The 13,638-nt window shown below is 45.5% G+C and overlaps 1 protein-coding gene across 4 annotated transcripts in view; it reads left to right on the plus strand.

Annotated features, from left to right (window-relative positions):
* Positions 1-44: 44 nt before the first annotated feature.
* The window catches only part of ZFYVE16 (zinc finger FYVE-type containing 16), a 36,402-nt gene continuing 22,808 nt past the window's right edge, over positions 45-13,638 (plus strand). For 2 of the 4 annotated variants that reach the window (XM_075727193.1, XM_075727196.1), the window contains exons 1-3: positions 8,385-8,486; positions 10,741-10,849; positions 11,039-13,212. In XM_075727193.1, coding sequence (XP_075583308.1) covers positions 10,780-10,849; positions 11,039-13,212 — 2,244 coding nt within the window. In that variant the 5' untranslated portion in view covers positions 8,385-8,486; positions 10,741-10,779. Of the gene's footprint in view, positions 94-514; positions 551-8,384; positions 8,487-10,740; positions 10,850-11,038; positions 13,213-13,638 lie in introns of those variants that run through there. The other 2 variants (XM_075727195.1, XM_075727194.1) reach the window with 2 other exon arrangements.

Raw genomic sequence — 13,638 nt, forward strand, 5'->3', positions numbered from 1 at the left:
AATGCCTGAAAATGGCCTGCAATCGCATCACTGGGGGCCAAACTAGGAAAATGCCTTAGCTGATACCATCGTTAATGATATCTTAAGAGCGAGGTAACGATTGCTGTGGCGTAGCAGCCCCATTTAATGCATTTAACAGTAATTTCCCAAGGGGATGGACTGTCTCTCCGTTGCCTGAACCCTCCCTTTTGCTTCCTCTTTGCCTGACTCCACGTTATCTGGTGGCGAGACTGACGGAGGAAGGGTCACGTCAGCGTGGAGGGTGACGTCAAGAGAGAAGGCAGGGGCCGGGCACGAGCTGGGGGGGGCGGCGCCCTCTGTCGGCGGGGCGCGGGGGCGCGCGTGGAGCAGCCGCGTCAATCACAGCCTGGGCTCCACCCCCCCGCCGCAGCTGGGGCGCGAGGCCCTGCCTCTGCGCAGGCGCAGGGCCGGGACGAGCGGGCCCGCGGGGGCAGGGCCGCGCATGCGCGGAGGGGCGGCCGGGCGCACAAACAAGGGGCGCTGCCGCCGCCGTCCCGGAGCCGCTGGCGGGGCAGGGGCGGCCGCTGAGGTGGGCTGTTGCCGGTCGCGGCCTCTGGGTCGTGCGCCTTCCTCCTTGCCCGGCCCGGCCCGGGAGGGCGGCCCGGCCCGGCCCCGCTGCCGAGGATGTGGGAACGGGAGCGGCGGTGGGGCCGGGGCGCCGAGCGAGGCGCGGAGCGGAGCGGGACGCGCGGCCCGGCGGCGGTCACGGCTGTCCTGCCGACGGACGGCCTCTGGCAGCCGCGGCCTGCCCTGTCGCCCTCCTTGGCGGGGAGCCCGGGGCTGCCCGCAGAGCGGCGGGGCGGGGGGCGACCGCCGTGTGCTGGGGCTTGCGGCGGGGCCTGCGCCGGGGCAGGGGCAGGAGCCGCTGCGGGCCCGGGGGGCGCGGCTGGGAGCTGCTTGTGCGTCTCTTGGCCCCGGGGCGAGTAATGGCCTCGTGTTCGCGCCGGCCGGGCCGCGGCTAGCTCCGCTTTGCAGTTGCGAACTGCCTTTGTCTTGCCTGAGCTGGCGCGGGTGCGTGTCGCGGTGGAGGGAAGTTCTCAAGCTGGCATTGAGCGCGGAAGTTTGTTCCAGGCCTGAAGAAGGGCTTGTGGACTTCAGAACCGATAAGACTCTTCGTTAGTCAGAGAAGCTTTGAGCAGTAAGGATTTTACAGTCTCGGTAGCACCAGCGAATGCATTCTCTGGAAATGGAAGGTGGTAATGAAACGAAAACAAACCCTTGTGGTATTTTAGCATACAGTTTGCTACTTGCATGCCATAGCAGTTAACTCCGTGGTACTGCTACAGCACTTCATACTGTGTAGTGCATATTAGATAGCTTAGGTGAATTAATTATCCCTAGAGGTTTAGCAATACTAATGATGCTTTTGCTTACTTCTGTTCCATTTATTTTGATAAAGGTACAGAGTATAGTGGGCATGCTTACACCATATGCTTACAGGCATTAAATGTTTTAAGACATGCTTCTGGATAAACTGGGAAACGTTCTCCGTCTGTACTTAAGTACAGCCTAAATGGTAGAGAGCTGGTTATTGAGTAGAGCACAGAAAAGGATCCAGTTGACTGCCAGTACTAGATGCAGTGCAGTTAGCATCTAGTGCTGTATTGCTGAGGTTGTCTAATATGAATATCTGATTATTAATAATGTAAGTTACAGAAGATGAGAATATTGAGGGAACACTGGTTTCCGCTGAGGAAAGGCCTGTCAGACCTGATGTAATAATCATGTTCTCATGATTCATTTTCTAATGCTGAGTAATAAACGCTGATACAACTAATGTATCTGTGGGCAGCACGTGAGAGATGTGTTTGTTCAGTTGAGCGAATGGATTCTTCAGCTGTGGGCCTGGCTGCTGATGGTACTGCTGATGTGTTGGAGCGCTGCTGAAAATCAGTAACTGTTGACAATTTTTTCTGTGTGGTGCAAATTATACTACTTTCTGTTCAGAAGAGCAATAACAAATTACTGTGGATGAACAAAAGAAAATCTTCAGGAGCTGAAGATGTCGGGATAGAGTTGTGTGATTGGAGTTGGTGATAATATCATAATGCTGTTGATAGAGTTTTGTTCTTCTGAAGAAATTCCATTGAACTAACAGAATGTTGCTCTTTAAGTAAGGCAGTTTAGTTTTTTTGCAGTGTGCCACATAAGCTTTTCCTTATGTGTCTGAAAACTTCTGGAACTTTTACCTTCAGCTCTTGATTCAGCTAGTAAATTTGCAGTGGCAGCAGCCGCTGCAGTTTTTGGGTTGGATAATAGGTTGTCTTGCTCAGCAAGAATCACTTTACTTTTTATTTGGCAACATCGAAGTTTTTGACAAAGCATTTGCTCAGCTGTAATGAACTTCCCTGTTGGTTGCTGATGAGGTCCATGTGCAGTTGTACCCATACATTTTTTTTGCCTGTAGGACCTCAAGCCTGTGAGTAGTTGTATGGTGTAAGGGATATTGGAAGGGGGCGAGAAGGAGAAAGCTGGTAATTAAATAATTAAATACCCTTAAGGTGGGAGAAGAGGCAGACTGCACTTGATACAGCACTTCACTTCTGTAGCACTGTGAACTTAGCTCTTAGTGGCTGTGTTTCTATCAGAGGCTTTGTTCTAGTTATGGTAATTGCTGGGTGGTAAGCTGGAAAAAACTACTTAAATCCTGTTGCGAGCATAAAAGCTTCAGTATAGCTTTCTGCTCAGGCTAAATATAATGATTAAACACAGTGATGGAGTTGAAGTAACGTAACTATGCAGTGAGCAAAAAGACTTTCCTGATAACCTAAAATTAAGATGGCTACTGTGGTCAGCTTTCTGGAGCGAAGACCTGCATGCGTGTGTGTGTGTTTCTTTATGTCTAAACCTGATCTTGTGGTGTTTTAGCATGCTCTGTGTAAAAGCAGGCCTGGATTCTGCAGTGAAAATGAGCTGTGACTAGCTGGAGATCTGGTAATGCCTATATACATTAACACTACAGAGAGTGTTTTCCAGGGACTCTTAAACATCAGAAGGCAGCTTGTCATCAGCCATTAAACTGGTTAGCTGATAATAATTAACTTACCCATTTTATTTTACAACAAGTTATCACCACTGAAAACTACTACCTACCTCTGTTTAGAGAGACACTATATGAAAAAAAAGTTGGCCATCCATCCTGTAATTTGGCCATTCTCTATCCTAGCAGACTTGTGTTATCTTGTCCTTTAAATAGGAGTGTGTTGAGAAGTCTCTAGTGGAATGTTGGTTTTGAACTCTGGAATATGTGCCTATTATACTAGAAAGGATTTATAAAGCGTATGAAAGAAGTGGCCTGTGAAGTGTTTCTAAATGGACTGACACACTTGCACTCATTGCACAGTCATCCAGATCACAGTATTTGCTTCCCTTAGATAACAGTTTTTATGTACTAGAATTATCACTTCTGTTTCTTAAGATACTGTCTTTACGCAATTTCAAGTGCAGTATTAGGACTTTGCCAGAGACCAAGCCTCATCTGACTGGGCAAATAATGTAAGCGAACCGTTGCTATTCTCTTTTGTCCCATTTAAGCTTGCCTCTTGGAGGCCTCAGAAGGTAAAGAGGAGCATTTCACCAGGTGTCAATGTGACCTAAATATTAACTGTTCAGATTCCTTCCCAAGAGTGCCACAGAATAGCTCACTTCAGTACTGATCACATCAGCTCTTCATAGAATGACAGAATCATAGAATGCTTTGGGTTGGAAGGGACCTTTAGAGGTCATCTAGCCCAACCCCCCTACAGTGAGCAGGGACAGCTTTAACCACATCAGGTTGCTCAGAGCCCCATCCAACCTGACCTGGAATGTTTCCAGGGATGGGGCCTCTACCACCTCTCTGAGCAACCTGTTCCACTGCTTCACCACCCTCATTGTAAAAAATTTCTTTCTTATGTCTAGTCTAAATCTATTCTTCTTTAGTGTAAATCCATTATTCCTTGTCCTGTCACAATGGGCCTTGCTAAAAAGATTCTCCCCATCTTTCCTGTAGGCCCCCTTTAAGTACTGAAAGGCCGCAATAAGGTCTCCTCGCAGCCTTCTCTTCTCCAGGCTGAACAACCCCAACTCTCTCAGCCTGGCCTCCTAGGAGAGGTGCTCCAGCCCTCGCATCATTTTGGTGGCCCTCTTCTGGACCCGCTCCAGCAGCTCCATGTCTTTCTTGTGCTGAGGGCCCCAGAGCTGGACGCAGCACTCCAGGTGGGGTCTCACCAGAGCAGAGTAGAGGGGCAGAATCCCCTCCCTCGACCTGCTGGCCACGCTTCTTTGGATGCAGCCCAGGATTCAGTTGGCTTTCTGGGCTGCAAGTGCACATTGCCAGCTCATGTCCAGCTTCTCATCCACCAGTACCCCCAAGTCCTTCTCCGCAGGGCTGCTCTCAATCCCTTCATTCCCAGCCTGTATTGATATTGGGGGTTGCCCCATCCCAGGTGCAGGACCTTGCACTTGGCCTTGTTGAACCTCATGAGGTTCACACAGGCCCAGCTCTGCAGCTTGTCCAGGTCCCTCTGGATGACATCTCATCCTGCTGGTGTGTCAACTGCACCACTCAGCTTGGTGTCATCTGCAAACTTGCTGAGGGTGCACTCAATCCCACTGTCTGTCATTGATGAAGATGTTAAATAGCACTGGTCCCAGTACGGACCCCTGAGGGACCCCACTTGTCACCGGTCTCCATGTGCACATCGAGCCATTGACCACGACCCTCTGGATGCGACCATCCAGCCAATTCCTTATCCACCGAACAGTCCACCCATCAAATCCATATCTCTCCAATTTAGAGAGAAGGATGTTGTGGGGGACTGTGTTGAAGGCTTTACAGAAATCCAAGTAGATGACATCCATTGCTTTTCCCTTGTCCACTGATGCAGTCACTCCTTCATAGAAAGGCACTAGGTTGGTGAGGCAGGACTTGCCCTTGGTGAAGCCCTGCTGGCTGTCTCAAATCACCTCCCTGTCCTCCCATGTGCTTGAGCATAGCTTCTCGGAGGATCTGTTCCATGATCTTCCCAGGCACAGAGGTGAGGCTGACAGGTCAGTAGTTCCCAGGGTCCTCCTTTCTTCCCTTTTTAAAAATGGGCACAACATTCCCCTTTTTCCGGTCAGCAGGGACTTCACCGGACTGCCATGACTTTTCAAATATCATGGAGAGTGGCTTGGCAACTACATCAGCCAATTCCCTCAGGACTCTGGGATGCATCTCATCAGGTCCCATAGACTCGTGTACGTTGAGGTTCTTCAGGTGGTCTCGAACCTGATCTTCCCTGACAGTGGGAGGGGCTTTACTCCCCTGGTCCCCATCTTGTGGTCCATCGATTCGGGAGGGGTGAGGAGAGAGGTTGCTGGTGAGGACTGAGACAAAGAAGTTGTTGAGTACCTCAGCCTTCTCATCTGCTGATACAAGTTCGCGTTTCTTGTTCATCAAGGGGGGTATGCTTTCTTTAACCTTCCTTTTCTGGTTGACATACCTGTAGAAGCCCTTCTTGTTATTCTTTACACCCCTTGCCAAATTCACCTCCATCCTCGCCTTGGCCTTCCTGACCTCCTCCCTACACACTGGGCCGTTTCCCTATATTCCCCTCAGGACACCTGTCCCTGCTTCCACTGCCTGTGCAGTTCCCTCTTGCTCTTTAGTTTGACCAGCAGGTCTCGACTCAGCCATGCTGGTCTCTTCCCTTCCTTGCCTGATTTCTTACACTTGGGGACTGAGAGCTCTTGTGCTCTATGGAAGGTGTCCTTAAAGAACTGCCAACTCTGTTCTGTTCCCCTGTCCCTGAGGACTGTGTCCCAGGGGGTCCTTCTGACTAACTCCTTGAAGAGCTGGAAGTTTGCTTTTCTAAAATTTAGGGTCCTGACTATACTCCTCGCTTTTCCCATGTCTCTCAGGAGCGTGAACTCCACCAATGCATGATCACTGCAGCCCAAGCTGCCTCCAGTCTTGACATCACCAATGAGCTCACTTGCATTGGTAACCATCAGATCCAGTATTGCGTCCCCTCGGCTAGGGGTGTCTATTGCCTGGCTTAGGAAGTTGTCGTCTGTGCATTCCAGGAATCTCCTGGATTGCCTACAGCTCGCCATGTTGCTTTTCCAGCAAATGTTGGTGTGGTTGAAGTCCCCCAGCAGGACAAGAGTCTGCAAGCGCAAAGCCTCCCGGAGCTGGAGGAAGAAGGCTTCGTCAGCAGGTTCCCCTTGATCAGGTGGCCTGTAGTAGACACCAAGCACAAGGTTCCCTTTGTTGCCTCTGTCTCTGACTCTTACCCATAAGCTTTCGACCTGCTCGTGGCTATTCTTCAGGGACAGCTCTTCACACTGTATTGATTTCTTCATGTAGAGGGCAACACCTCCACCCCTCCTTCCTCGCCTGTCCCTTCTGAAGAGCCTGTAGCCATCAATAGCCACATTCCAGTTGTGGGATTTGTCCCACCAGGTTTCAGTTATGGCAATCAGGTTGTAGCTGTCTAGTAGCACAGCAGCTTCCAGCTCCTCCTGTTTGTTGCCCATGCTGCGTGCGTTCGTGTAGAGGCATTTCATCTGGGCTCTTGGCCGTGTCACCTTCTTAGTGGCACGTCCCTTGTTTCCCTCGGGGTGTTTCACGAAGGTTTCCTTGTGAGCTCTAACTATTTCAGGAGCCCCCGGCTCATCTGTGCCAGACTTCAGCTGTGCTGCAGTGTCCCCATCATGCATCTGGGCAACAGGTTGAGGGCTCACAGTGGCACCCTGTCCCTCTAACCGTTGCATACCATCCCACAGCTCTTCTAGGTACTGGCTTCCTGGGTTCATCATGGCAACTGCTGCCTGGTGTAGCAGTTGAGTGTTGTTAGTTTTCCACTAAATAAACTTGGGTAAGATAATAATGAATGCTTGTCTTGAAATCAGGGCACAGGTAAAAGCATTGAAAGGTAGGAGTCTTCAGGTGAGCTTGTTTAGAAACATACCAAATGTTTAGCTAGAAAAGTGGCAAGTACTCTGTGTGCTTTTTTTGTAATACATTAATAAAAAGCATTATTCTGTCTTGAAGCTGAAGAATACTCATTCAACAAAATGAAGAGTTGACTGCTAACTGGAAAAAAGTCCAAAGGATCTTTGCCAATACATGTACTTGGGAACCCTGTGATCGGTGTGTTCTGTTCTTCAAGTGAGATTAGCTGCTGCTTAAGGAAGTGAGGTGTACATAAGGACGGATGGTGTGATGACAATTGATGACTTGTAATGGTGTAAAATGTTCAGAATGTGACCTGCCTGTATCCATTAATATATCATATTTGGTGTATTTCTGGCTGAAGAAGTAGTAAGTGAGCATCCTGGCACGTCGTTGGCGTCAGGCCTTGTAGGTTACTCGTACAGTAGACAGTAGGATGTCTTAAGGGAATAACAGACCTAAGTAGCTCAATTCAGCACAGTAATCTGTGAAAGTAAATCTGTAAAACTCAATATGGAAGATTTTTTATAACAGCTTCTGGTGTCATTGAGATACCTGAAGAAAATTCATTTCAGAGAACATCTCTAAGTCTAATTCATTGGCGATAGATGTTTGTTTCCTTCATTAACAATCAATGTTTCTTAAAAAACATATACAGCTGATTTAAAAAATACTCATTTACTGCAATCAGAATTTTGAGAAGCTTAACTTGCAAGGCGGTAACTCTGTGAACAGTGTTTCATGAGTGAAGCAGCCAGATTTACAGATACTTGCCAGGACCTTTTGCTAGGTTAGTGTTTGTTTCACTTTGGAGACCTGTCTTGGTGGAGAAACAAGCAAAAAACCAACTTTGTTCTCTCTCTAAAGTACATGACATTCTATGTTTTTAGCTCTTTGACCTGGCTTCTTGTGGGATGAGGTAAGAGTGGGTGCCAGTACAAACGAAGGCTTGGGTAATGTGTGGCTGGAGAGTGGTGAGGAGCCTGTGACCACAGCCCCTTTTGGTCACAGCTGTTAGTTGGCACATTAGTTGTAATTTAAGTTGTACCTGAGTGGTAAGGTTATAGGGATATATTATATATATGTATATATATAGAAAATAATCCCTACAGAGGATAAAAATCAGCATTATGTATTTCTTGATCCCCAGTTTATCTCATAATCCTTCAGTATTTCTAGTTTATATGATCTGTTAGACTAATTTTTGACCACCAGTTTTGTTGCTGTCCATAAAGATAAGCTTTAAGGACGGGATTTGTACTTTAGTGTCTTTTAATGAATCACCAAAAGCTGTTAACCTTGTAAGGCTCTTAACTGAAATAATTTCCATTTCAAACTGTTATCTCCCACTTGTCAGGAGGCTGTGAAAGGAGTTGATTGTTACAGGCAAGAACTGTATTCAAATGAGTGTAAGAGAAATGGCATTAAGTATGTACTTGTTGCTATTTGATGCTTGTTAGGTAGCTGTGTGAGACTTGATGTACGGGTGCAGCATGCTGAAGACTGCTGGAGTGACTAATTGATGGCCATGGACCTCAGTACAGTGGTATATTCAGATTGTTTATTTTTTGTTTATATATGGGCACAAAGTACTGCATTGAGTTATGATACATACTGTTTGTTTCAACTTTCCTGTGCTTTGCAAGTCTATATTTGCACTACGTATTAGCTTAAAAAAGTATTCTTGTCATATGCATATTAATGTGGTAGTAAGTGAATGGATGTGATCCAAACCATTCAGTGAGAGGAAACCTTACACCTCAGTGGAGTAAGGAAGGCATAGAATCTAGATCTGTAGCTGCAGTGTGGCGTAAGTGATACGGGAGAATTTAAGTATTTCTTTGGTCTCTAAGCTTTGAGAAGAGATAGTCCTAGATGGATGGTCAAAGTACATTGAATGGGGTAGGGTGTGAAGTCAGCTGATGCAGGGACTAAATGCAAGAGTAGAAGGAAAACTAGACAGACCTCCACAGGTCTAGTTTCCAGACATTAGACTAAAGGGATCTGAGTCCCTTCAGTTTACTTAAGGGAAGTGTAAATAACTTCCTGATTATATGCTATAGATAATAGCACAGTATGTGTGTGCAGGCATGAAAAAGATGTGGAATTAGAAAGCACTTCAGAGTCACGAAAAAGGCATAATGTTGAGTGGCTGGAAATCTTCATTAAACAAATGAAATGGGATGTTTTGCAATAGGGAATGTGATCAATAAATAGCTTTCTCGTAAGTTGGTAAGTCTCTAAAAAGGTTTTTTTAAAAAAAACTATTTTGCTTGTGTCTCAGAGAAAGTTAATGAGTTAACGGTTTTTGTATTTTGAGCAGAATAGTGATGGTGAGCTGAATTACCGTGCTGCATACTTGTTAGGGTTTTTTTTCCTGGCCTTGGAGGAAAGGAGGATTTAAAGGCAGCTCATTGGCCATTGTCAGGGAGGAGTACTGACCTCAGCCTGCTTGAACACCTTGCAGCTCTGTGTTTAGATGACTCTGTCATGCTTCAGCTGGTTATCTGCTTTATAGTCCTGATATATTTTAGGTTTTAGCCTGTGTTTAGTCTTACCTGAAACATTTGGTCACAGCTGAAAGTAAATTGAGGTTGATTGGTTGGATAGCTTGGGAACTAAGAGAATCTGTTTCTTTTAAATGTCATGTTCACATGCTCTGTGTTGAACTGGTTGTCAGGTTTGAACTCCTAAAGGAGGCTTTTTTTCTTGCTGGCACTTCTGCCGACAGAAAGATACTTTTTGTGCTTCCTGCTGCAATTTAAAGCATGAATGTCTGGGATTGTGTAGGCATCATTTATTTAAACAGTTCATTTGTGTTGCAGGGGTGATGATGGCCTGTTTTGGTTTTTTGCCTGTGAACTGTGTGGTGTAAAATGTATAGGGGGTCAAACTAGAAGATCATAGAACCACAGAATGCTTTGGGTTGGAAGGGGCCTTTAGAGGTCATCCAGCCGAACGCCCCTGCAGTAAGCAGGGACAGCTTTAACCAGATCAGGTTGCTCAGAGCCCCATCCAACCTGACCTGCAATGTTTCCGGGGATGGGGCCTCCACTACCTCACTGGGCAACCTGTTCCAGTGCTTCACCACCCTCATTGTAAAAAATTGCTTCCTTATATCCACTCTAAATCTACTCTAAATCTACTCTCCTTTAGTTTAAATCCATTACTCCTTGTCTTGTCACAACAGGCCTTGCTAAAAAGATTGTCCCCATAAAAGCTTGTCCCCATGTCCCAGTTTCACTGGCCGCTGCCCGCAGGAGACCCAGACACCAACACTCCAGCGGCGGGCCCTGGCTGCTCCCTCACATCCCCTCAAAACCCACGCCCAAGCCACCCTCACCTCCAGAAACACGGGTACACGCCACCCAGCTCCTGCCCTCACGGGTCCCTCCCCACAGATCCCAGAGTCCCTGCCCCGACGGATCTCTCCCCTCACAGATCCCCCTGCCCCGCCACCACCACCAGCCCTCCTAGTATCCCTTCTGGGTCTAAACTTCCTGACATTACAGTGCCATGCACTTGCAGATGCATTTGGGTTTTGGCCTCAATTTCCTGATTTAAGGTGAATTTTTGAGCGTATTGTGCATATTGTACTGAGTATACTGTAGAGCATATTCAGAGTACATAGGGGGTGACAGTCTGCAGCCCTGTTGGTACTTACGTTTTGTTAACATGGAGAGAGAAGAAAGTGTTATTAAAAAGGAAAAGTACTTCATAGAAGTTGTCTTCTAATAATAACACTTTGACTTTATAAACAGCAAAATGCTGGGAATGAAATGCTGTATTTTTCTTTTTAGGTTTAAGAAGGCTGAAGCTTCACTAGAGCTGTAACTAGAATGGACAGTTACTTTAAAGCTGCAGTCTGTGACTTGGACAAACTACTTGATGAATTTGAACAGAATACAGGTTAGTTGCTGTGCTGCCTCATTCTCCAGCGTAATAATATTGGTCAAATGACTGTTGCTGTGGAATTTGGAAGTAACATATGCTAAACAAAAGCTTGTATGGATGAAGAGATGGGATTTAGAGGGAGTGCACTGTGGAGAGGGAGGAGTTTCATAAACTTTGCTTTTGATCTCTTTTTGCTTAAAATAGATGAATATGACTGCTACAGAACACCTCAAAATCCATATGAGTCAAAACACCATTCACTTTCTTCAGTTCTGGATCACTTACAACATGTACACCCAACACCAAAACTGCAAGAGGATGCTAACAATTGTACTTCATCAGAAGAAATCTCTCTAGCTAGCCACATTGGAACAAGTGAAGTGCTTCTGAGTTATTCACCACAAAATGAGAAGAGCGTTGCTGGACCTGATCTTTTGTCCACTGTGGACAGTGGTTCCTTAAATGAAATTCAGGCTTCAAACCTGGGAAGGTGTAGTATACCTGTGTGTGATCTTGTTAATGACACAGGTAACTTAATGCATTCAGTGGCTGCTCACAAAGATACTCAGAAGTTGCAGCCAGATGACTTCCAGTACAGTGACAATTTGATTGGCTTTGGTGTATTACCTGTTCCTACCTGTATGTCATCAGCTGATTGCACTGGTGGTTCAGGTACAGAGCAGAGTGATGGGGACTCAATGCTACAAGATTCAGGACATCTTAAAACAGAGATTAGTCATTTAGCTTCAAAATCAGACAGCTATGCTGCAGCAAAGATCTTGGATCCATGTGATGATCAATACAGGACAGAATCTGTAAAGCACAGTGAAGTATTTGATCAGCTTGAACAAACTGCTTGCCTCAATACTGCATGTGTCCCTGTAACATCACAGAATTTGAATGCATACAGTCCCAAAGATGAGAAAGCATACAAAAAAATGCCTTGTGAACCACAAGATGAAAGTGCATGCTCTTCAGCAAGCAAAGAGATGTATGGAAGAAATACCACAGAAAAGGTAGACTCAGAAGATGAGAGTGACGTTGAATCCATGCCTTCAGATCTACCAAAGAGGCCTCAGTTGCCCAAAAGCCATGCAATGTTACCTGGAAATTGTGTTCTACCAGGCTCCTCATGTGAAACAGGAGCTGAAGTAGAAGTGGAAAAGAAAATCACAGAAGAGAGCGTAGGTAGTGAAGAACTTCATAGCACTGAAATACTAAAGAGTGTTTCCACTTCGTGTATTTCAGTTGAGCATATCCAGACCTCGCTGTCATGTCTTCCACTTCCTGTATCTATATGTGGTTCATTAGTTGTAACGGAAGAAAAAGTTAATCCTCTACCTCAAAATGAAATGGCGGAGGTTATTAGTGATACTTTAACTGTTCATGCTGTAAAGTCTGAAACTGATCTCTCGGGTAGGGAACACTGCGAAAAAACTGACTTGCATGAGCAGGAAGGATATGTAGCTAAAATCAGCGAAAGTATTGTAGAAGAAAGTACAGATGGAGAGAAGTATGATATGGAGAATGTAATTGGTGACAGTGATTCTCAGCAAATCAAAGCTTTTGCTTCTGCTTTTCTAGAGTATGAAGCTGAGCCATATGGTGTTGGTATAGACTCTTATTACAGTGAAAGTATGTGCCCAGTTATGGCTGACTTTACTGTTGAGGAGAATGTTATTAAAAGTGATACTCTAATAAGCGACGCTGAGCTTGATGATTTCTTGTATGGACAAAGTCTTCAGTCCAGTGTGTTGAAGTCTTCAGACAATGATAGTAACTTAATGGAAGCTGATGCAAATGAAGGGGATTTGACAAATGTGAACAACCTGGATTTCACAGAGGTCAGTGAAGAACATATGCAAGCAAAACTGGAGGAGATAATGAGCATTAATAGTAAACTCAAAGTATCTCTTACTGCCAATGAATCAGAATCTGCAACAGGAGATAATATTTCTTGTATTCAGGACATGACGGAGAGTAGTAGTGAAACACTAGTTTCTAATGTTCGTACTGAAGGTGCAAGACCAAAGCAGTTGCTTGGCCTTTCCCAAGGAGCTGTTGGTCAGAGACAACTGAATAGAACAGATGTACCTGAGAGAGAAGACCAAGAAGCTAGTTCTGTTACCCCAGAAGCTCCCCTCTCAGGCAGCAGCATAAATGTTGGTAAAAATTCTGACCCCATGCACTCTGGGGAAAGCAGCTCTGAAGCTGGAGGAAGTCAAACATCTGAAAATGCAGAATCACTTAAAATACCTGCAACTCTCTCACGGAAACAACCATTGTGGGTTCCTGATTCAGAGGCACCCAACTGCATGAACTGCCAAGTCAAGTTCACGTTTACAAAAAGACGACATCACTGTCGTGCATGTGGAAAGGTAAGTTGTTGGAGAGGGGTCCTGTGTTACTGAAAGCAGATGAATTCTGATTTAGGGATAACCAAAAACAGAAGGGAGAGAATATTGACAGGATTTTTCTAGGATCAAAATATTTTAGTTTTTAAAAAACTAATTTTATTTTTCCTTCATAGAAACATAAAGACTGTTGCAAAATACTGATATTAATTAAGAAACATATGACCTTTTTTGTGAAAATAATTAAAGGGAAGTACGGAGAATGTTCTTATTTTTGTCTTCCCATTACTGGCTAGACTAATGTGTTTTGCATAGAACAAGGAAGATGAGACAGTGGACTACTTCATAGTAGTCATAGTGAATCAGCTTTTTACTCAGCTTTTAAGTTAAGCTTAAGTATTTAAGCTTTAAAAAAATGAGATGATGACGATTGGAATTCAGGTAAGTGGT

Source organism: Pelecanus crispus, chromosome Z, assembly GCF_030463565.1.
Source record: "Pelecanus crispus isolate bPelCri1 chromosome Z, bPelCri1.pri, whole genome shotgun sequence".
Taxonomy (NCBI): Eukaryota; Metazoa; Chordata; class Aves; order Pelecaniformes; family Pelecanidae; genus Pelecanus; species Pelecanus crispus.